General features: G+C 31.0%; 1 protein-coding gene across 1 annotated transcript in view; it reads right to left on the bottom strand.

Annotated features, from left to right (window-relative positions):
• Positions 1-25,982, bottom strand: part of LOC113376289 (transcription factor collier) — a 107,020-nt gene that overhangs the window by 69,196 nt on the left and 11,842 nt on the right. The window contains exons 4-7 of the mRNA XM_026616194.1: positions 23,740-23,803; positions 19,048-19,103; positions 842-915; positions 693-761 (exon numbers count right to left, since the gene is read on the bottom strand). Coding sequence (XP_026471979.1) covers positions 693-761; positions 842-915; positions 19,048-19,103; positions 23,740-23,803 — 263 coding nt within the window. The remainder of the gene's footprint in view (positions 1-692; positions 762-841; positions 916-19,047; positions 19,104-23,739; positions 23,804-25,982) is intronic.

The following is a 25,982-nucleotide window of genomic DNA, read 5'->3' on the forward strand; positions in this document are numbered from 1 at the left end:
ATTTCAGCACTAAATTTAATGCTTTTTTTCTGAAACTTATGAATTTAATACATATCTAAATACAGTAGAACCACCCGTTAAGACGATTACGCTAATAACGATATCTCGCATAATACTACCACTCACGCCCGTTCCTGCACTTTGAAACATGTCTCTATTTTGTATCATGTCTTTTCTCGCTTAAGACGCGTTTTTGGTTCCATTTCTGGAGAATTTTCTTCAAGAAGTCTTTAAATTTTTGGAGAATTCGAATTTATGAAATCCAATACAATGTGCAATGTACTGTTAACTAAAATTGTTTTTCAATATGAACTCTACCATCGCTATCATCCTCTATCAAATAAGTTGTTAGAATTCGCGCGTCTGCGTCCGTTTATATGTGCACATGTGGGTATGGGGGTGTTAGCCGCAAGAAATCGGTAATATCCGTCCGGTTTTATATACAATCGGATCCGATAATGACGTCGTAGATATCGTGGTACGCCGTATATCATATGCCAACATGAACTCCGCGAGAATAGGGTGCATATGAGAGAGGGATTCTCGGAATCAAATTCACAATTTGTCGAAAAAATAAAATAAAATAAACTCGATAAGTAACTCATATTGCAGTTATAGAGAAGTTAACCAAACCTAATGCGTCTCACAAGTTTTTGGACTTTAGTCTAAATAGATAGTTTGCAAATTCCTACCTGTCGATGATGACTGGATCTGACGGAGTTTCATTCCGGTTTCCACAACTTTTTTTATCACAGCACCGACTGCAAATAAAACCACATTTTATTTAATTCATAAAACAAAACAAGTCAAAAATTATTTTACTTTTTGTATCCTTTATTACCTGCACATGACTTCGTGCGTTAGCAAGACTCTGCACATTTCTGGATTTTTGTCCTGTCCTTCATACATGATGGCCTGTAATAGAAATATTTATAAAATGATATATTTAAATAGATATATTTTAATGTTTACGTTATCAGTATGATCTATAGTAATTATCTTTATGCTGTCCCCTAACGCTATGGTAATAACAAAATTATGTATATTACAAAATTTATTCCTCGAGCAATTTATGCTTAGGATGTTATCAAATTGGTATCTCTAACCCCTTTCATTTTTTTTGCTTTTTGATTTAATCATTGTTTTAATTTAGATTTATGTAATTAATGTATGTTTTTATTGTTATTAATGTGGTGAAGCAATTTCCATAGGAGAGAGTAAATATAAGTTGTCAATTTTTTTTTGAATATGTTATAAAATTATTTTTTTTTTAACTTTTTTCTGCGATCTGTTTATGCAAAAACAATAAGCTACCAAGATACATGAGAAATACAATATTGATTAAAATTTAGTAGATACACTTGACGGCGTATCTACTAGAAGTAATAAAATTGATTTAATTCAGGAGCCAATTCTTGGACAAGATAAGTGTTATGTTACGGGTCTATAATCGTATGAGTTGGTAGTCACAAACTGTCAAAAAACTATGTCTTTGCTATTTGATCGAGCATTTTGCACATAAAAAAGTAATTTATCAAAAATTAAAACGTCTTAAAAGTATAAAATTATGTATTGAAATCTCTGATCGTCTTACAAATTCTACAATGTCATGGCACGTATTTTACTTTGTGTTTCTACTGCCGATCAAACTCCACTCATTGTCAACTTGTGTTGCCACACCACTCCCTAAATCGCTCGGTTGCAAAAAAATTGACAGTTTGTGACTGCAAATTCATACAATTAATAGACCAGTTATACCCCTTGGCGTAAATTGGCCTCTAAGTTTTACATTAGTAAATGTAAAATTCTATTCCTTCATTTTTTATTCTTATTATACAGGCGAACTTGAAACCTCCTTAAATTCTTCATGATACCATCCAGCCAAATACATCATGTTCGAAATTTATTGACATTCGACACTGTGGCAAATGTTGCGGCCCATGTGAGATATTGGTCATACGATGACGTACTGTGGCATCAAAAATGAATAATTCGCGAGTAGCTGGCTCTATACATTTTTTTTTATTTTGATAAAGCGATAGTGCATTCGTTCGCCGAGGGTAAGGGTCTAAATTATTCCAATCGTCGGCATATCTGTTGATTTGAACTGCTCGCACGTGCTCTATCGAGCTTCGCACCCAGCGTACGCGCGCGTGCCGTAATTAGCAATTAGATCTTCAGCGTGAGCATAATTTTTGTTACCCCTTGGTATAAAAACTAGTTTTATTCGTGTCATTTTGTTTTTTGTAACATTTTATTTAATTGGCGTGAAATATTTCAATTGCCCTGAACGCCGCAATTAGAGAATGCAATGGCTAATAAAAAAATTTGATATTAATACCGGCGTTTCGGTATTTTTGCTTCTAAAACCGGTAATAAAATACCGGTATTAATTCTATTCAAAATTTTCTGTTTTTTTATTTTTTTTAATAACAATCTGTCACACTTATGATATTTAGTAATTGTTTTGACTTTTTTTATTTACAAATAAAAATGGATAAACAAAATTGAAAGTTTAGGCCTGTTCACACGACGCTTGTTTTGTTGCTTTTTTAGCCCGTTGGCTTACCATGCTGGTTTTTAAGTAGTCAAAATGACGACGTATCGATCTCTATTTGTTTCCAGCAAGTGAGATTTTGATATTAGAACGTGCGATATTTTTGTGGATGGATCTTATTAGACCTATGAATAAAGCCCGAATCGCACGATATTTGTTTTCTAGTCTGGCAACATAGCATGCTTGATTTTTAAATGTCATTTGTTTTAGCTTACTTGATTTTTTAATTGCGATTTGTTTTGGCTTGCTAGATTTTGGAGTGAAATTTGTTTTGGCTTGCTAGATTATCAAATATCAAATATTATAAATCACATGTTAAAATACTGCTTCTCTATTCGTTCGATAAAGCCCTAATCACACGACGCTTGTTTCGTTGCATTTTTGGTCTGCTAGCTAGCATGCTGGTTGTCAAATCAGCAAAATGTCGCAATAGAAAAGTTCGAACGTGAGCTATTTTTGTCGATGAATTTGTTCGTTCGAACCAATAGCGGGGCAGCATTTGGTCATTTGATTTATAATATTTAATAATCTAGTAAGCTAAAACAAATCACACTTAAAAATCAAGTATGCTATATAGCACGCCCAGAAAACAAATGTTGTGTGATTCGGGCTTTATTCATAGCTCTATGATCCAACCACAAAAAACAACGAAACAAGTCTCGTGTGAACAGGCCTTTACTTGTATAAATATAAAAATAAACCTAATCAATTATATTTTATAATTCCTGAGATTTTTTTAGATTTTAAGATTAAATTACAATATGTTTTTAATAACAAAAGCGAGATTTAGTAATTATTATGATTAATACGTTTAAAGTTAGAACAAAAATGAAAATTACCCTGAGGTAAGGTAAGCTTTATTTTGTTGATTCTAAATATTTATGGTATGGAATATTTCGGCGCCAACGTCACTTCAAAAAACTGTTTCATTTTTACATAATAGCAAACAAACATTATTTATTAGTTTGATTTCTATCCATTGTGATACGATACAAAATCGTTCTAAATATTGACAAAAGCCATATGGTTCCTGTGCAGTCAGGCGTATTTCTCAGGTTGTCAGATAGAAAACCTAACCCAGAAACCGCACAGAGTCAAAAAACTATCTTAGATAACAGGGTCTTTCTGACTCAGCTTCATAACATACGAGTAACATTACAGCTTATGTGTAAAACGCCTGAAGGCACAGCAAATAGATGACATTTTGACAGTATTCAGTATAATTCAGTAGCATAATGCATGCAAGTTTGAATAGTTCCAAGAAACTGCATCAACTAGAACTAATTTTTCAATACCGAAAATTCCGGTATTTTTTAACTAAATACCGGTATTAACAACACTGAGAATTTAGTCGGTACACCGGTATTGGATTCCGTAACCGCAACGCAATTGTACATTTGAGTTTTTCAAATCCTTAATATGCGTGAAGCTGTATTTGTTATACCGGGACCTCAATAAAAAATTTCAATGTGAAAATTGATGCACATTGAATGGATTATAAAATAATCCCAGTTGTCAGTTTCACGAAAGATAATTTTCTCTTACGCAAATTGATAATTAAAACCGTGTTGAATTTACTCGACGCCTTATAAAACACAAATAAAACTGGTTAGCCATCAGCATTTAAAGTGTAATTAATTATATAAAATCTGTAATAATCTCTCTCGCATTATGCTTAACCACCGTTGAAAACTTGCGAAAATGTAATTATAATTTAAAATCCTCTCAGAAAGCGAAGGAAAAATTTCGCGAAGAGAATTAATTTATTCATATGCCACTTCGTAAGGCAGTCCATAGTTGGTGTATGTTTAAAAAGTCGTTATAATTAGTAGCTCAACTTCTTAAACGTAACCTCTTTCTATGCTATGGCTTCCTTTATACAAAGTTTTAAACCTACTGTGTTTGCTATTCATATTACTTTTATTATACTGTATATCAGATAATAAGAAATCTTGCCCGTGGCAAACAAATAATGCAGTATCAAAGGCAAAAAGTTTTTATTATTTCATATAAACGACCTCACTTCTATTTACCGTGCGAAATAAATTATTTTAATTACGTTAAGAATTTTTAAGCAGAATCAAAGTTTGAATAGAATTGTTTTGTTTTATTTAAGAATCATATTTGACATGCAATAAGATTTTATTGTGAAGCATTGTTTTATATTTGGGAATGGTTGGCGGGTTGTTTCATCATATTCCCTAAAATATAATAGGTTGGTTAGAAATAGCAATTGTCTAATATATCGCTTACATTTATTTTCACAATCATTATTTCTATATAATAATTAGATACTTGATTAAATATCTAAAGAAATATCAAAATATTAGTTTAAATTTTTGAAAACAATCGATTTTTTTGTTAATTTAAAGAACTAGTTCTGTCTAATTAATGGTACTAGAATAAAATCATACAATGCATTTGTACAAAGCTTGGCAAAAATGAATGAATTTATGCATCAATTTTATACGAATTTTGTAAGGCAAACATTTTTGTTACAATTAATTATTTAATGTTTTGAAAATATATAAAAAACTAAAAATTAAAAATGGTCAAAATGTTTTAATAGTAGTAGGTGATAAAGTGGGGGGCCAAAAAAATTTGGCCAACAATCTGAAGAAAAAAATGTATATGTTAATGTTGCAACTGTATGAACTACGGACAAGTTAAGGAAAAGTTTTTTCACAAAATAGCGACTGTTAAAAAATACTTTTACTTTTTTTTATTGATATTCTCTAATTTTTTAAAAATTAGTAAAAATCGAAATTTGAAGATGAGCGTAGTTCACACTAAAGAGAAGTCCATAAAGAAGTTAAGAACTCGTATTGAAAAACGAGTAAGGAAACAAAATGAGATTGTTTTGCTATCTCTAGCTATATCTCCGAGAATAATTTTAATTATATAAAATTGTTTTGTTCTTATACTTTTAAATAGTTAATCTTTGAAAATATCCAAAATCACGAAATCATTGTCTTAAAAATTCTAGACCAGAATACCTTCTTAACGCCATTAAATTTATTGTACTGAATAAGTTTGATTCTTTTAAGTCTATATTTGGAAGTTGTATCATATAATTTATCTGCAAAATTTTTGCTATAAATATCAACATTTTATTTGTGGTTTATAGATTTTTTTTATTTTTTCTGTAAGGGCTCGCCTATAGAAAAATGGTTAAGAGTGATGGGACTTGATTCAGAGGTCTCGGGTTCAAGATTTGGTTCGAGCTGCCTGTTGTCAAGCAGTATGGACAACTGCTTTCACTTCGAAATATAGATAGCAATATGTTTCGAAATGAAAATAGCCCTTGTCTGGCATTGCTGCACCAATAAAAAGTCCAGCCAAATTATATTAATTCTAATAGTAAAACCAGCAAATATAGATGGATTAACCATTGGGTTACCAGCTAACAAGACGAAGTAGGGAGATGTTTCAGCCCAACAACTTATATGATGTAAAGTTCTGATTGCAGTTAGAATATGAGAGAATAATTTTTTTCTTTAACTGTTATGGAGTTGGTAGCATAAAAATTCATTTTTAACCAAGTCTACTCAATAAGTTTTGTCGTTATTGGTCGTTGTATGTTATATCTATGAATAACGAAAGTGACAGCACGTGCAGCCTGGACGAATTGCCAGTAAATTTTGGTCACTAGTGTAAACATAAACACGCAGATTTTGGCTATATCTCGCGTATTAGCGAGATTCGTGTAACCCGCAATGTTAGTACTCGATGCGATGGATGTGTATAATATGCTTTCGCATGCACGCGCGTTTACGTACTCACGAATACGTTCCGGGGCCACTATGGCAACACTAATTGAACATAATTGACAAACGCTTGGCTGGTCGGCCGTAATATCGTAAAATGTAATTAGGGAAAACGGTCATAATATGGTTGCGAGAATTTACCAGTTCGGTACCGCCGGATTGCCGATGGTCACGCATCCAGGATAGGATACACACAAACCGAACTGAAAGCGCAACTATAGTGGTAATGAATTAAACTGCGTGATGGACTCCACCACTGCCTGCCTTCCTTCCTTCCTTCCTACCTTTCTACCTATCTAATGTCGCATGCTACACGTTAATAGTCATTTGATAGCATTTAAATTAAGATGTTTCATGTTTTCTATACAACGTTTCAAACATTGTTTTAACCTAATTAGCTTAATTTGCGCATTTACTTTAAAGGTACATAAAGATAAAATAATGTGCCATTGGGAAATAGTTTTTGAAACAACAATTTCTATTTTTGTCTTAAAATTTTGCTTATATCAATAATTTTTAACTTCCCGTAGCGTAAGTTATAGTAATCGCAGAAAAATCGAAAATGATTTTTTTTATGTATCTTTACGTTTCAAAAGTTTCTGAACATTTTGGCTTACCTTAGAAAAATTGAATGTGTGTGTGTGTGTAAAAGAATACAAATGTTCGCCGACGATTTCGAGAACTCGGATCAACCGGATTTGAATAATTTAAAAAATATTCGATTTGCATTGATAAGTAGACGTGCTGAGTAGTTTTTGGCAAAGGCAGGTCTAACCGTTTCAGAGATCGAGTAAAAAAAACTAAAAAATGCCATTTGTCGGTCAAAAATTATCATTAGATATTTTATACAGATTTTAATGACAAGTATAAATTTTGTTTAAATTTATACGTAACACGATTGCTTTGAAAAGAAGTTCAAAATTTTCAGAAAAATTCAAAATGTCGAATTTTTTCAAAAATTCTCAAAAATCTTTTCTTTTTCAAAGTTTTCAAAAAATTTAGATTTCGATACGGGAAATCCAGCAATTTTCCTGATACATGGCTTTTAAACAGTTCGTGATTACCAACTCATACGATTATAGGACTCATAACATAGCATTACCATAACATTTATGTTTTATTCGAGAATTGGCCCTGAATTAAAATTTTAGACCGATTTTAGAGAATTTTAAGAATCCTTCGAAAAATATCAATTAAGAGTCGTGCTGTTCAATTTTTTAGCAATGATCGGCCAAACCATTTTCTTGTAATTGGTATTTTTTTTTGTTCATAATATAAAATAAACCCCTGTATGATAAGAGTTGTCATGATATTAAAAAACTTCTTAATATGTTACAGGTCTACAATAAGTGGTTTAATTTGTTAGAAACTGTAAATTGCTTCCAAATTTCAAAATTTTATTATCACAAGTTGCTAAATCTCAATTCTTATGGATTAAGTCAATGATCAAATAATATATAAATAATCCGTTTTTTTTGCAAATTGCCACTTACAGCTAGCACTACATATTTATCATCATTCAAATAGTTTTTTTTATCAGGTATAAAAAATAGAAAAAAGGGTAAATAATTACAAATAAATTATAAATTATAAAGCGACAAAAGACATTTGGAGATCTCGTTTTACAGTAATTATTATTGTATTAAACATTCTTGCTCATATGAAGTTTTTACTAAAATAGCTAACTTTTATATTTCTTAGTTAAATAAATAATAAAGAATAAATGTAGATAAATGAATATTACTCTAGTATTTGCAAATTCCATATCAATTAAAAAAATTCTCATAATTCCTATCATTAACAGATCTGCACTAACTGACTGCTATCATAAACACGAATCAGAAACCAAAACCATTTCAAAAAAAATTTTTTTGAGAAAGTTTTAGATTTTGGCAATCTATATTGGTGTTAGTCCTACATTTCGTCAACTTCGAAATTTACATACAATCTCATTTTATAGCATCCAGAAGCCTTTTGTATTAAAAATCGAACATTTACCCCGCGACCCCGACAGAATGCCACCACGATCCATTCTATACAACTGAAGTGCTACTACAGCATCCCATACGCACACATGTGGCATTTAGATGCTCTTTTGGCTGCTCTTATCATCGAACGTAATACGAGATTAGCTAAAATAAACATGCCTTATCAGATTACACTATGAATAGAAGTAAAATGCATTATAAATAATGAATCATTATTATTCGAAAAAATACAAACGCATCGAGGATTTGGGGTTTTCCCCTACGATTGAAAACGCTGCCCTCACCAACCCTCGATAAGCTGGTGATAGGAATTTTTGTTTTATCAAAATTTTGCGTCATGTCGAGTTGTAGAAGGACTAGCAATATTTATATGAATCATCAATATTATAATAATTATTTTTAAAGTATATTAAAAATTTTAAAATTTTGGATCGATTGTATATTCATTTGTTTTCAAATTGACTTAAGTTGTGCTTTCATAAAAATCAATTTGATATAGCATTTTAAATAATTATTTCATTATTTTGTATATGAAATAGACCGGTTTTTGGAAAATTTATTGATATTTTCGTATTCTTCTTGATTTTTGGTAATTCGTGGTTTATTCTATTTTATTATTTTATTTAAAAATTTTTTTATTAGTTTTTTGTTTTTTATTTTATTAGTTCATTTTTTTCTGCATTGTATTACATCATTTATCTCAATTGGATAAATGAATTGTATATTTTAAACATTTTTATTAATAACGTAAGCTTTTACATAGGTATGTAAAAAACAACTTCTATTAAAACAAAAACACATACTATTTTATTTTTCAAATATTATAACAAAATCGATGTTTATTAGAATAAATAAGAAATTTGTAACAAAATTTTTATGAGATCGATATTTATAAAAAATAGTTATTCTTTTAAAATGTAAAACCAAATTCATTTTATTTTTATCTAAATCAAACTAATGAAAAACATAAATAAAAGCTGTTATTTGTTATAGAATTTTTGTTTTATGATTGTATATGTTTACAGCTTTAAATTAAAATAAATTTTAATTCATTTATTTTTATTTGTTTTCAAATACCCACAATTTCTTTTAAAAATATTTAAGAGACATCGTAGTTCATAGAATAAATGAGAATTTCTTAACCAAAATAATAAATTTCCTTAAAAATGAAAAAACAATGAAATAGTGCTAAATGAAATTCTTTTTAAACCTAATTTAGTCATGTCAAAACTGAACAATTCATAATTTGCAGTATTTTAGTTCAATTATTTAACAAGCTTGCTACCTTACATTTAATTAAAATAAATATTCTAATAATTTAACTTAGGTACGTTTTTATTTAATCTCAAATTCATTTTAAAAATATTATAAAGAGATCATAATTTATAAAATCCATGAGAAAATTTTAACTAGTTTTTTATAAGAAACAAAGATATTCTTCTTCAAAAATAACAATAAAATCGTATTTTTAATGAAAAAGCAATCAGGATTTGAGAGTCCTATGAGCTACATGGCTGTTTAGCAAGCAACACAATGGTTGGCATATCTCTATTTGATACATTTTGTTATAAGAATTTTTCTAAAACTAACCTTCTTCCAAATTTCTTAAAATTTACCCAATATAATCAATTTGTCACCAAATCGTAATCCCATAACATCCAGGGTATAAAACGTTTTTGTTTTACATGGCAAACTCTAAAAAAACATAACTTTTAATTGCAAAATTTGTTCTTCGTCTGAAAAGAAGTTAATAAAAACCAATTTTTATTCATAAAATCGTGTGTATCATCAATTATACAGGCAATTAATACTGTTTTTTCTTAATACTCTTTTTTTTTGAAAAAAACTTACTGGTATACTAATATTTCTATTATTTTGTTATATGAGCCACTCATTTATATATATATATATATATATATATATATAATTTTTATTTTTATTATTTTGTCATCTTATATGATATAAATCTAAATGATTTTTAATTGGAAGCAATAATGCCGGTAGAGGGCTTTTTTACTATGAAACATATTTCCATCTATCTAAGTCGTATAAAACAGGATGCAATTTTTCCTAGGTCTAAATCACAATTACGTAAAAGCAGAATACTGGGTATTTCAATTTTTAGTATTTTAGTTGTGTTATTTTATAAACTCCATACTTCTATTACCTAACGCTTTGAGTATAGATTATTATCTCCTTTATTATAGTTCAACTCCGAACTCGCAAAGTGCAGACTCAAATTTCAAAGTCTGTGCTGTCATATTACAGTTATAGGATTATAATCGTATACGAGTCGCCTCGCCTGCATGTATTGAAGATTGGCGCTATTGAGGGTCTGCATCCCGGTTTGCCAGAATCCGGAATCATTGCGATAGAATCAAGTCCGTCGTCCGACCAACCGAGACTAACACGACAAAACTATTCGCGGGAGATATACAGCGCGAAACCCTCTGAAATCCGAATATAATTACCCTCACCCCGTTGCCGAATATTGCTTCCTGATACGCCCCTCTGTAATATCAACCCCCGCGGCACTGGAGCCGACCACCAGTGGTACGTATATATGATAAAGCCGAAACGATAACTTTCTAGAACGCCGAATGTGATTAGACCCATGGTAAGAATCATAGGAATTCGATGCCTGTACTGTAGTCTATTAGTTTAGAATATATGATACATTGTTTCGGAAGTACAGGATCGATGTCCGTGGACCGAGGGAAAATTTAATTGTTTATCAGATACTATTTGTGATTTTAATTTTTTGAATAATCAGTCTAGTTTTTTGTCTAAAAAATTGTTTGTTTCATTTTCTTACATTTCACTAGTCTAGAATATATGGGAGGTCCCTTTTAGGAACTATAAAACTAAAGTATGTTCTAAGTTGGACACTCGTTAAAATCGTATTGAATAATCACTAAAAATCATTTCTGAAAGTATTTCGAGCTTGTATTTTTAAGAACGTATGAACACTGAAAACTTATAGGCCGATTCTGTCGTGAAATAGACCAATGTTATGGCAAGACTATGTTACGTAGTAGTTTTTATACAAAATGGTACTAAATACTATCAAAATGACATATATTTGCTGTGCAGTCAGATGTTTTACACATAAAATCCAACTTTACTCATATTTTATTAACCCTCACCATAAAGATGCTGTTCTGATAACATTTCTTTTTTGACTTTTGTGCGTATTCGAGGTTAGGTTCTCTATCTAAAACGCCTAGCAGTAAAGCAACCACGTGGCTTTTGACAGTATTTAGTGCCATTTTGTATGAAAATTGCAACATAACATAGCATTGCCAATCTTACAATTTAGAACTAAAAATCTCTAAATTTAATTTTGTTCTATTTTCAATTATTACGATTCAAAAATCACAACCATACAACAACCATGTGTGTGGAAAATGTTTTAATGTTCCAGTGCTTACAACTATGAACAACCAATTTAATTTTTGTTTAATTTAATGCAACTTTACTCGTATGCTATTATCCCACACCATAAAGAAGCAGTTCTGATAACATTGTTCTTTTTGGCATTTATGCATTTTCTAAATTAGATTTTCAATCTAAGACTGCAAAGCAAACACGGCTTTTGACATTATTTAGTACCATTTTGTATGAAAACTGCGGTAATAACATAGCCTTGCTAATGTCACAATTTAGAGCAAACAGTCTTTAACTTTAACGTTGTTTTATTTTGAATTATTACAATTCAAAAATCACAATTTATAAAAGCAGAAGCGAGAAAACAATCAATGGAAAATGTTTACCAATTTAATTTTTGTATGTGCATCTATTACATGTGTATTAGTTTTTCATGATATTTTTTGTTTAATTTGTATTAATATGATATAATGATCTATATTATAAATAATAGAAAAATTTGTAATAGACTAATATTCATGCCAGTGGTTAAAACTTGAAGTGGGCTATACTAAAGCTGACTATCTAGTAAAACGTAAAGTTTGTTTCAGTTTGTTAAAAATGTAGTTTTCATATATATTTTTCTTTTGCGACGATCGTGGCCAAAGTGCTTCCTAGAGTGTGGTACTCAGATCGAATCTCGGTCGAAAAATAGAAAAATGACAAAGTTAACGTATGAGTACAGGATTTTAAAAAAGTAACAAAAATTAAATATTTTTTCGTTGTTTATTAGTTTTACATACTTAGACAGAATATAATTGACATAGGATTTGTTTCCACATCCAACGTTACCATTTAAAAAGTGCCAATTACAAAAACATTCAAAACCTATAAGTGTTATTAATGGAAAAATCTGTTAGTTATGAATTGATGGCACTAAAGTATAGATGAGAATAACAAAAGAATTAATGCATAATGGCAAAAGCAGTTAAGATCGACATGACAGTGACAGACCACACGTGTATATGTAGAGACGAATAATGTAATAGAGTGTTATTAGAGACAATAAACGAGTAAATAGATTAAGTGTATTAATAGAGACGGCCAGAGTTAACAATGCTTATATTTTCACTACTGTATGATCTTCCCTGAATAGAGAGTGTTATTAGAGACAATAAACGAGTAAAGAGATAAATTGTATTAATAGAGGCGGCCAGAGTTATCAATTCTTTTATTTTCACTGCTGTATGATCTTCCCGAAATGGATGATTTTCTTAATTCTACGCTCCTGAATATCGTCATAAATTAAGGACGTCAAATTTCCGTTTTCAAATGCATTCGTTTGGACGAGGCGGTAGCTCTCGTTATCTGAGTCCTCGCCCGCGGGCTGATCGGTTCTGGCATCGCTTACCGCCGATGAGATGTTCGGCCCGCGCTATTTATGGTATTCAAAGAGCGCCACCTTTGAATTTCAGATCGAGAGAAAGAATCGTTTTCCTGGTAGTGCTACTATACATAGTAAACGAATTCGTGTAATATCCCGGCTACAAAGTTACTACGACCTTTTGGATATATTGCACAGAACTTTTTTTTCAAGGACCTCAAAGTTCGTGGATGATTTACGAGTATAGTAATAAGTTTTTACCGATCTTGGTATTCAGGGAATACGTTTTAATTAGTAATATTTTAGAGAGGATAAAGAACATTTGATTCCAAACAGTGTTTGCAATCCTACTATTTGTAGTGCGGAAAGTTATTTTCCTTGCTACACTTAGATTTCTTATCCGGATTTTGTACAATGCAACTTTGGGATATATTTACGACTTTCCGAACAATAGGATGCATTCGATTCAAACGGAATAAGTTAAATATACAAAGCTTCTATACGATAACATTCATCAGCTGATACCAAATCAGAGGGTATTTGTTCTGCGAATATTAATACCTAATTATATGATGATGTGTTACAGATGTAATTCCAGAATATTACTGGAAACGATTGAAATCTGACATAAATCAATTCCAAACTCAACGTAGTTTATATGAAATAAAATAATGCAAAAAGGCATATAAAATATAGAGATAACTTTATTTTCTCGTGTAGCGAAGCTTATGTATCTTCGAGTAACGTGTTCACATATGTATGTATGAAATTCTTCGTATCGCGCCATTCAATGCGTATATACATGGGGAATTTTCTAAAAGTGAGAGAGGCGATGGAGCAGAGATAAAAGCATCGATTCCATTTGGAAGTGAATAGAAAACAGGGCTGTGCTGACAGGTGAGACGGGCGTGTTTCGAAGACGACCGACTAAAAACAAAATTGTACGTATTGATATTGACGCCGCTGCGCCGAGACGTGCTGCCGTTGTCGTCTTTTTCTTTGTTCGGGAAGCTTAAAAGCACCATGGATGCTTTTTCGAGGTCGACTTCGTGACATAATCGAATCATTGTGTGCGACGTTTAAAAACACCTCAAGAAATCGATCTGATTTTTCTTTTACTTATCCATTTATTGCACATTTATACTTTCTTCTTCTACAGATTGATGAGCTATAAAATTCTAAAATTATGTGGTTTTCTTTGTATAGCTCTAAGGGATCTTTGAACAATTTACTGAATCAAAAAAGTAATCAAGGAATAGTATTATTCCTTGAATAGATTAACTATTGCTTGCCATGACATTTGTTCTCACACATTTATAATTAATTTTTACAATTATACCACTTCTCATAGGTCTATAATATTTCACAGTGTTCAATTTGACTATCAAGGCTATCACCATGCAAAGTTTCATCAAAATCCCAGAAGAGTATACCTAAGGTTCCCCTTGTCAGTTCCAAGAAAATATTTTAAATTACTTTTTCGACGTTGGCGATCATATTAATTATTAACTTTTGGCTAACAAAATTTATTTCATCCTCTTTTGAAAAATGCAAAATATAGTATATATCTTAGAAAAGAGATATTGAGACCATGAGAATAGTTTCACTACTTCACTTAGGTGTATTTAATTGTTTATGAACACTGCTTACAACATCTTCACCTGAGCCATATAAGCAATGCCAAATTTTGTTGATTCTTATGTATCAATTTTTCATCAAAATCAATATATATTTTATATATCTCCCTTTTCATTCCCCATTATTATTCCCCTTGTTATCTGGTGAACGTTGAACGCTGCACCATACGTTGATACTAGAAGGCACAAGCCGATGGCTTAAGAAGGTTTAGAGAATGACATGGAATGCAAGTCAGACTGAATGTTGCGCTTTTTGTTTAATTGAATATCTAATTCTTCTTCGATGACTTTGTGCATGGGGAAAGTGTTCGTACGAGTTCATTTCAGGGCGGGGAATATCAGAAGGATTACAAGATCCACTCGTCGAAGTGAGCAACGATATAATTGAAGAGCACGGATCTAAATCCGTTTTCAATATGTTCACTTGTAGTCACTGGAAATTTGATTGGGGTACGAAATATTAGTTAAACTTGAATAATTTGCGAAACTTATTTGTAATAAGTATAAAAACACGTGCTTTTTTTTTCAATTATTATGATAGCTAAAACTAGGTCTCTAATTACCTTCATAACCATAACGGAATTGTACGATTGCATTGCTTATAATATTCATCGTAAAATTGAATTCTATATATGTATAATCTCTATAAGCAGAATTTTTATGCTTCAGTTTCAAATCATTTTATGAAGTGAGGCAAAATTAATTCGATCTCACTGGCTCCTCTGACCAGAATCTACGGCAAATCCAAGTTAATAGATTTGTGAGCATCATATGCTTGAGCAACATGTGTTTTGCAAATAGATTTGTGGATATAAAAACGGATGCCCTTCGATGGAGTGATACATAGGATTTTCTTGGCCATTGTTTTGTTTATCCCTGGGATTCACAAACATCAGTCCCCTACTAAGGCACGGGCAGAATATATAAGTAGAATGGCACCACACACTAAAGCCATAGTTAGATTAAAACATTTTTTGCTCGGTATTGTCTAATTATTTAAGGGTCAATTTTGCTGCAAAATAGACCAATGTTAATTCAAGCCTATGTTACGCTGAGTTTTTTGTATAAAATAGTACTAAATCTATTTAAATTCTATGTGGTTGCAGTGCAGTCAGGCGCTTTAGATATGCAAGATCAAAGTAAACAGGTCATCAGATTCGAACAAATGAGAATGACATTTCATAATATTTATTTTTCAAACAAATAACAAAATAAAGTTGGAAACCATTAATTAGAAAATAACGTCGTTCCCACAGACATAACACCTAACATAGAAAACGTAAACACGTCAAAAAAGGAATCTTATCATCAGTGCATCTTTGTGATGCGTTATGATAACATATGCGAGAAGTTAGATTTTATGTGTAAAACGTCTGAGTGCACAGCAAACGCATAGAATTTTAACAGTTTTTAGTGCCATTTTATATGAAAAACACAGCGTAACACAGCCTTTTCATCGGTGGTCGGAGAACCGCGGTAAATTACCCCGAATAAAAAAATTAAATTTTTGGCGGTGAAATGTAATTTTTGGGGATAAGAATACATTTTTGGGGGTAAAAATGTAATTTTTGGGGGTAAAAGTGGGGTTTTTGGAAGTAAAAAATATATTTTTAATTGTTATTTACTGTATTTGCTACGTAGCTGTTTATAAGGGGGTTATCTCTCTTTGCCATGAGGGTAATATCAACTTAGACAAAAATATTTTGAGGTAATGATTAAAAAAGTTTCCCAACCGCTGCTTTCCATCAACGTGGCAGACCGAATTGGACGGTTAAACTCGTCGATGTTTTTTTGTTTTATGGTTATTCGAGTATGGATTTGACATTATTTTTAATTACATATACAGCACCAAATATAACCAAGTAATATTTTTATTTCTTTTGCATAATCAATTTTTTATTGCTATAAATACTTTTTAATAGTAAATTAGATTGCAATTGATGAGATTTAAATTTTGCATATGTGTCTAAAAACTTTTTTTCGATTATATTCGCATATTTGCAATTCTTTGACAATTTTCGATTATTTCAGGTAGTCAGGTCGGGCGGTGAATGAGTAAGTGAGTGATAGGGGTGATCCCGCAAGAGTCGCGCGACTCGATAACCGGCGCGTGCTCCGATGACAATCGGCCGCGTGTTCGCGCACGTGACCTGAGCTCCCAGTTCGCCTGCGCGGCTACCAGGCCCGAAATGGTAGAGGTAAATATAATATTAATCGACACATTTAAAAATGTTTCTACTGTTTTTTTTAATGAACGAATCAATAGATTCTGGTTTCTAAATGCTCATATTTGTGGCGTTTAAATAATTGTCTTATAGCAAATAATCGAATTGAGTTATTTTATTATAATCATATCTTTTTTTTTTTCTAAATTACATAATAATTATATTCCACGTCATTTCGTTAGAAAAACTATAATTTTTTTTTGCATAGATTTATTGCCGATCAATAATATAATTTTTTAAGACAATATGCTGGGTGTGAATGCATTTAAAGGTTTTATCTCCTACAATAGGTTCAAATTTTACAAAACTGTTTTGTTTGTGTGATGTTTTGACTTTGTATTTTCCTAGTGGCACTGCTGTACGGAACAGCAAGCCGCCCAGTAAGGCTACTGAACGGATCAGACACGTTATATTTCAAGATTTAAGATTTCAATTCTATTTCATATCTATTAAATTTTTCATTTCAATTAAATATTTTATAATAATTATGCCTGATTTTTTTTAAATCATATAATAATTATATTCATCATCCATCATTTTGATGGAAAAACGATAACAGGTTCAATTTCATAACGATGTTTTTCTTTATGCAATGTTTGGTCTTTATATTAACTCTTTCGCTCCAGCAGTGTTGTTCGAATAACACTGCTGTACGGAACAGCGATCTGCCCAATAGCGCTATTGAACAGAGCAAACACAATATATTTAAAGATTTTCCCATCATCATTAAAAAAATGGATTTAAAATCTAAAAAATAGATTTCTAAAAATCTAAACATTACAATAACAAATTTTAATTTTCAAAAATCAACGCAGAATGATAAATGTTGAAACAAGGATCAAAATACTGGATGTCGTCTATAGGCGACACTCGTGCACACAGATAGTCATGTGGATGTTGCCTATAAACGACTAAATCCTTTCAAAGCAAAAGGATTAATTAATTATATTTGAGTAAAATCTTAATCATAAATATGCATTTTAAAAATGTAACATAGATTAAAATTTGTGATCTTTTTATATAACTTAAAATATTTACTTGCAAAAAGAAATGTATTGGACTCATTTGGATTCTGAAACGATTCGCCCACAGTATTAGGGGCTTCGACCCTTAAGGAAACGATTCACACACAATAGTAAGGGCTTTACATTTCTTCATTCAACAAATGTGAAACAAATGAATTAATATCTCGGAAATCGTGGAATCTATTAACTCGTTCACGTACAGCAAGAGTTTCAGCAAGGTACGAAAAATGGTCATTTTAATTTGAAATTCGTTGTAATATGTGAAATTTGATTAAACACCGAGTGACACCATAAAATGATATTTTAATCTTTATATACCGTGAATGCTATAGCATCCACGTCAAATATTTCGCTTGTATTGGCAATTCATATAATGGTAATTAGTGACATTGGGAAAAAATCTGGCAATACAAATTACAAAAATGTAATGAGTTAGTCATTACATTGACAAGTGTACCAATTACAAAAACGTGAGGTTAAATTCAAACTAGATGACTTCAAAATTTGAATGCTATAGCATCCACGTTATTTTGTATTACAATGAAAATGAATGCTATAGCATTCAAGAGCCAATCTTTTGCTGTCTTTGCTATTACTTATTCAAAATAAGTTTTAAAATATGTTTTTCAATTGCGGACCTGTATTTCCTACCGGGGGATGTACAGACAGCTAATAACAGATTTAGGCGCGATCATCGGATTTCCTCAACTGTTTACTTATAGAAATTGCCAGTGTCGTGTGCCGCAGCCCTATGCCACTGATTGCACGCGCACGCTAAAAGGAGTACAACGCATTTCCAAAATGACAACTCGCCTTGATATCTCCGAATGTATGACATCACATAATGTGATTCTACGTTTTATGCACTGTGCTAAGTCAATTTAATTGTTTGCCTACGAGCTCTATTGATGGTATTAGATCAGAACGTGGTATATCGAACGCGTGCTGGACTGCAATTCGAATTGATTAGATGTGACACGATTGGTTTATATGTGCTGCTCGGTAATAGTAATACAAATATCGTTTTAGTAGAAAGTGTTTATAGATACCAAAATTATTTATAAAATTTATGAATTGATGACTATGCTCATAACTCACCTGTTTCGTCACCGAATCGATAAGTCTGACATAAATATCCTGTTCCTGTCGTACACCTGTAATAAAAAAAAACACAAGTTAAATCAATTTACAATTCGAAGTAAACTAAAAATATTAACTTCTTTGATGGTTTATCTTTCTATTTACTCTGCTCGTAAACGAGAACAGAGTAATATAGATAATTGTTGCAACATTGCGCCCGAGAGTATAATTACGGTGGAAATGCATATATAGATAGTCAGGTGAAAAGCGTTGTATAGGGCACAGTCTGTGGTATTATATCCATTAATAGCTTCGTGAAATGATAATATTTAAAACTTCGATATTTTTTCTTTAAACGTACTTGCATTGGATTCTCAAACTTATTTTAAAATAATTGAAATTTAAAATTTAATTCAAATAATTGTGTAATGATAATACTAAGTTATGCTAGTGGTCAAATTATATTGAAATTTGACATGAGTTTTTTTGTCATTATTTCAAAATTATCAGAAGGTATAGATTGTCATTGCCACTTACACCTAGTTATTATTATAGACATGGTTCATGATATTAGTTATTAAAGTGACATAGATATTTTAAATAATAAAATAAATAAAAGTATGTAGTAGGCAATGACAAATTTTCGGAAAGCATTAACAAATTTGACAGTGCCTATAACCACTAAACTAGGTAAAACAAAAACCAGGTGTAAATGGCAAATGGCCTTAAAGCAAGTATCATGAACTTCTTGATATATATATATATATATATATATATATATATATATATATATATATATATATATATATATATATAATTGACTTTATCAATTGACTGAAATTCATAAACAGAAATTGTCATGTTAGAATTTTGATATTTTGACATGGTTCATGATCCAATATTCCAAATTTTATTGGTTTCTTATAAAAATGTTTTTAAGGTAAAATACCACTTATAACAATTTAAAGCATAGACTCAAAATATTCTAATCATCTTGAAATTTGAGAAAATTTGTTTTTAAAGTCGTAATCTAATCCAGTGGTCAAAATTTATACTCATGACAAGTATACTTGTCAATACACAAATTATTCCATTTGTCAATCATAGTTAACTAGTAAATTCTTTACCTAAAACTAGTCAGCACTATTCCCAAATGATTTTTCGAATGGATTCTAAATTTTCAAAATCGGTTCAGGATTTTGTGTCAAATCGTGGACGAGCAATTTCGCACGTTTCTACTGATTTTAAAGTAGGGGCTCGGCTAATTGTCTTGCAAAAGTAAGCAACATTAGTCCTTATCGAGTTTCATCAAATGGCTTTCAAATTTTTGAAATCGTTTTTGTGAAAACGTTACATGCTTTTGGCAGCGTCCATTATTTACTTGATCCATTTTTAAGGATTTTTTGCCCGTGGTGATATTCAAAATTACCCCCCTCACCAAACATCAAGTGTATTTTTACGAGTTACGAGGAAAAATTGTAAAAATTTTGATTTTTTTTTTTTTGAAAATGTCTGGATTTTTATTTAAAAAAATCACGTAAAAAATAAATACACGTGATATCTTACTATACCCCTTCCTCCCACACGTGATATTTCGTGATGATTTGCCAAACACTCCTCCCCCTAAACGCCCCACTCTTCCAATTTTGACGCCGAAAGATTCAGAGTGATTTGAAACATTAGCATATTGGATTTTCTGGTGCAGGCATAAACATCTTCGCGAAGGTGAACAATGCAACAATCTGCTTTGTCGCAGTTATAATATTGCTAATTCTGCCAACGCGCGATTGGCATGGTATCTTTCGAAAGCACCACAGAGTTAGTGTATATAGAGAGAAAATTGCCCACCGTAGGAATAATTCTATAGTTATGGTGCAGACACCTAATCTACTAAACTACGTCGAGGTGTGCACCCTACTAATCGTTCGCGCCTCGTACCGTGTGGTAGCGGCTAGCCCTTGACCACCTGCTGCTACGTTATGCGTGTGCAACGGGACGGTCGCTTCCTACACAGTTTCTGAATATTTTCTAGAGAACTGGGGATGTTAGTAATATGATACTCATAGTTCGAATAATTAAATGAAACTTTATATTAGATGTCTTCTGGTGTTGCTAACTTTGTCGTGATCACTGGCGACATGCATGATGGATATGAGCTGATACTACGAAATTCAAGTGTGATTCCAAAAGAAGTTGAGAAATTTAAGAAAATAGTTGAAACTTCAAAATAAAGTAACAATTGAAAATTGGAATGTCCATTATTTCATGATGTTCAGAATTTCGACATAATTAGAAAAAACGACGCAATAGAATAAGTAGAAAATGAAGAAAATGGATTCAGAGCAAATTAAGATAATGGAAGAACGAATTAATAGAACTATTTAGGAAGTAAATAATGTCTTGAGTTAGAATTTGAAATATAATTCAAATTAATTAGAATTTGTATTGTCGATTTGAAATTGCATAGAAAAATAAGTCAGAAATAAATTAAATAAATTGATATCAAACTATGTTCATGCACTATGAAACAAATGTGTACCGTGTATCTTCCACTAATACTATAAAAAAATGTAGGTATTAAGTTATTAGTAATTAGGCTTTTATTACGAGAGGATTCTGACAAAAATTACATTACAAATTAAAATTATATTTTGCTTTTTAACCAGTATATAATAACATAATTTAACAGCATAGGTGCAAATATTTTTAGATTCATTTAAAAGAATCGATAGAATTGCCAACTCATTCATTATTCTTATAGTTATAAAAAAAAAAACATCGAAGTGATAAAAAGTCGTAAGGTTTTAGTTTTATACACCTTTTACTAAAAAATAATCAATTGAGTTAATTATTAATATATATTATTATTATTATTAATATAATTATTTTTCAATATTATTGCTTAGAAGAGATGAAAATAAATTCGCTCTAAATTGTCAATGTCTATAATATAGGCTCTATGTGCCTGATGGTTTTAATAAGCATTTCTACTTTATTATCGGAATTAACTCTCACTAATTGTAAGTACACAATAAATTATTGTTGTAAAAAATTAAGCTTTTCTGTAAGTTCGAGCAAATTTTAATTGAAATAAACTGAAATCATTCGATTACCAAAATGACTATTAGAAGTAGGTGTTTGAAGTGAGAAGGTAAAAAGTTAAGGCCGTATGTGTTGAATATATAAAAATTGGTCTCAAATTAAAGAAAAACAGTGTTAGGGGTGTACAACCCTCAATTAAAAATAAGTTTTTTTTGAAGTTACGCACACTAATTATTTTTACTTGTATTATTTATTATCATTAAAGGTGCTATTCTGTTTTTAAATCAATAATTTTTTATCATTTTCCAGTACACTTATAAGAGTAATTTCAATCTTCGATTAGTTAGATCCATTTTAAAAGCCTGGCTTAATTTTTCTTATTGTTGTAAATTACAAGTTTACATTATAATTTTATAATTACTTATTTTTAAAATAAAGGGCAAATTTTTAATTCCCTCTTTATTTTTTATCATGTGGTAAATATGTGGTAAGGCGATCACATGTAAACAAGCGATTAATATCAGATTTTAACGAGTAAAGAATGTACCATATAAAAAGCGGTAAGATGCATCATATTAGGTTGTCAAATATCTCCCTTCCGCTTTTTTGCTCTTTGTTTATAATAGAAAAAGGCGGAAGAGAGATATTTGACAACCTATTATTTTAAAAATACGACTAGCATATAAATATAATTTAACAATTACGCCTACAGCGACTACTTTACGATCAAAATTGTATTTTAATAAAATCGGCTGATACGCAAAAACCATTTTAAAGCATATTCAGTTTGTTTAACACTTTCCGACGATGGAGTTTCCACTGCTGTACGAGCCAGCATGTTTCCCAAGTGTTGAATACACAAAATATTGATCAAAATTTAAAAAAATTGAACTAAAAACGACATAACTAACTACAATTTTCAGTAATTTAATATAAAGTGATGAATATTCAAGGAAAATGCGACTTTATACGACTACAGGCGACACTCATTCATACAGGGTACCAAGCGGATGTCGCCTATGAGCGATGTGGTTAATTGTTTTTTGGGTATAATAAAACACTCTATATACGTTTTTTATTAGTATTTTCAATGAAATTTAGACCTTATCTAAATAAGTATTTTCAATAAAAATATATCAATTGTTCGACTATTATCATCGATGTCCACCTACCTGTTAATTTTGAGAAGCGTCCCCGTTTGTCGGAAAGTGCAGTAGCACTTGCACACCGCGGTAGCATTATTGTGTACGAATTATTGCAAACAAAGCGCTCATAATCCTTTACCGAGGTTAAATGTGATTTAAAGCGTCCGCGTCGTGCAGTCGTGCCAGTGGCCCCGCTTTTATTCATATGTGATTATGTGATATACCTACTCGTACACACCTAACCGGCAACGGCAACTTCTACATTCATGAACGAGAACTCCACTTGGGAAAATTGATTTCGCGAGAGAAGTACACACGTTAAAAGTAAAAAAGTTTCGCTATGATAAATGACTGTGGTATACTTAATACTTGGATATATATTTGAAAGAAAGACGAGAGTTGCTTGGTTTACTACAGATTTATTATCGTAACAATCAATCATTTAGGAATTGAAATGATTTTGCTTCTTCTACCGAGTAATGTTAAGTTTTCAACTTCCGATTTTGCTAATGAGTTGACTTACCGTTTGCGTAGAGGAGCTGTAACCTGTACTGTATTCCATTATTTGTTTTTTGGCTATCGGATTCCTGGAAATAAAAATAACATCACTTTAATTTACTTGAAATAATATTGTTAAAAAAACATTCGTTTTCTGCAAAATTAAATCTGATAATAAAATTAGAAGTTTCGATACTGCTGTACGAGCCAGCCGACCAAGTAATTTTACAAATATATTTAAACAATTTCCAATAATCATCAATAAAAAAAATATTTAGAAATCTGCATATACACTTCTAATTTGTGATTAAAATTGTTAGTTTTTTAGAATGCATTATTAATTGAAGCGGAATGTCGTCTATAAGCGACATAATGGTCGTCACCTATAGGTGACGTACGTGGCAAAAGAGCTAATAAGAAACGCCTTAAATCGAAATTTTTCTGTTTGAAATGATTCGGATATAAATACCATCGAGTCAAATCACCCTTAGTATGTTATTTTTTTTCATAATGTAAAAAATAATTTATAATATTCTCGACGAAGTACAGATTTAATTTTTTATACAAACAAATACAATAGAAAATGTATTTTGCCTCGTTAAAATTACTTAGACTTCCAGTATCGTTTGTAGATCTTAAACCTTTCTATCAACTAAAATTAGGTACATATGATAAAAATTTGCTCCAAATAACTGTGACTAGCAGCAAAACAAATTAGAGTAATTCGGGTTAAAGGACTAAAAGTATTCTTTATTTAGCGTTATTGTTATGCTAAACTTTGCATCATTAGATTTTCTGTTTTTTCTATAAAATATTTAACGAATTCAACAAAAATTAATTATATTTGGAAAAATTAATTGATACTTACTAAATCATATGCATTTTTATCATTAAATGTCTATGAAAATTATTAGAAAAAAGTCTTAAAGCATTTATGAAAAAAATTTAAACAATAGAATTTCTGTTGAGTAAGTTATAGTAATTGTAAAAAATCGAAAATATTTTGTGTCATATATTTTTACGTTCTGAAAAAATGGAGGTATATGCGTGTGTGTGCGCGCGCGTCTGTGCTTGTATGTATGTGCGGATATAATTTTTCGTCGACGATTTCGAAAATACGGATCAACCGATTTGAATGATTCAAAAAACATTCGATGCATATAAATCGAAAGAAGTGCTAATTAGCACGTCCAAAACACGTGGCAAAAAATGCCAAAAATGGCAAATTCAATTTTTGAGAGAGCGTTTTGAGGATCGTTCGACTTGAATGATTCAAAAACCACTAGTTTTACATCATATGTCCATGCAAATTATTAGGATTTTTTTAGTGAAATGCAACATTTACAAAAAATCTTTTGATTAAATTTTACATCAACATGTATTGCCCTCAGCAAAGGCAGACCATGACTTACGACTGCAGTAAGTGCGATTATTTCAGTTTACAAGGGACTAAAATTACCATTGTGTAGTGCGGTTGCAAGGACGTTTCGTGTGCAACCGGTGATTATATTAATGTAGAAGGCGAATGCAAATACCTAACCACTATGTTAGCGAGTTGGCAACGAAGACAAAGCCTTTGCACTGTGTACCCATCGTTTGTACAAATATTTAGGTTTATGGCCATGAGCTTTGATAAATAAACGGAATATAAAACTATACAGTTGCCAGATTGCGGGGAATAATATAAGCTGACACAATGATTAAATCTTTAGAAAAATAATATTGAAATAGAATTTCTCGCTATTTAATTAATCTCAAAATATACTTTGAAAATCCAGTATAAAATATTAGGAATAATTTGTTAAATTGAGCACATAGTTTATGATGCTTAGGTCTATAGAAAAGTTCTGGCCTCCCTTTTGGCACGTTTACATGCTATGTTCAAAATTTTAATTTTATTAATAATGTATACATATTGACTAGATAATGAAGCTGATCCGCATTAGCCTTAAGTGTAAAATAAAAACACACCCAAGGTGACTGGTAAAGTTCATTTACGTCACTGTATTTTATACAAATTTCGAAATAGAAAAAATGCTGCAAAAGCTTTGCAGAAATTTATTGAATATGTTTCATGAAGATGCAGTTACTGATAGGATATGCACAAGATGGTACAAAAAATTTGAAACAAGTGATTTTGACCTTTCTGTTCTGGCCGAGTATTTTTGATAGACGATGACCATGGTTAGGTAATGTAGGAGCAAGATCCTTTTCTGACAACATCAGTGATTGCTGCAAGGCTTAATTGAGCTCAACAAACTATTTTCT

This window comes from Ctenocephalides felis, unplaced genomic scaffold, assembly GCF_003426905.1.
Source record: "Ctenocephalides felis isolate EL2017-DRISC unplaced genomic scaffold, ASM342690v1 CF-g0.4_SCAFFOLD_01886, whole genome shotgun sequence".
In the NCBI taxonomy this organism is placed as follows: domain Eukaryota; kingdom Metazoa; phylum Arthropoda; class Insecta; order Siphonaptera; family Pulicidae; genus Ctenocephalides; species Ctenocephalides felis.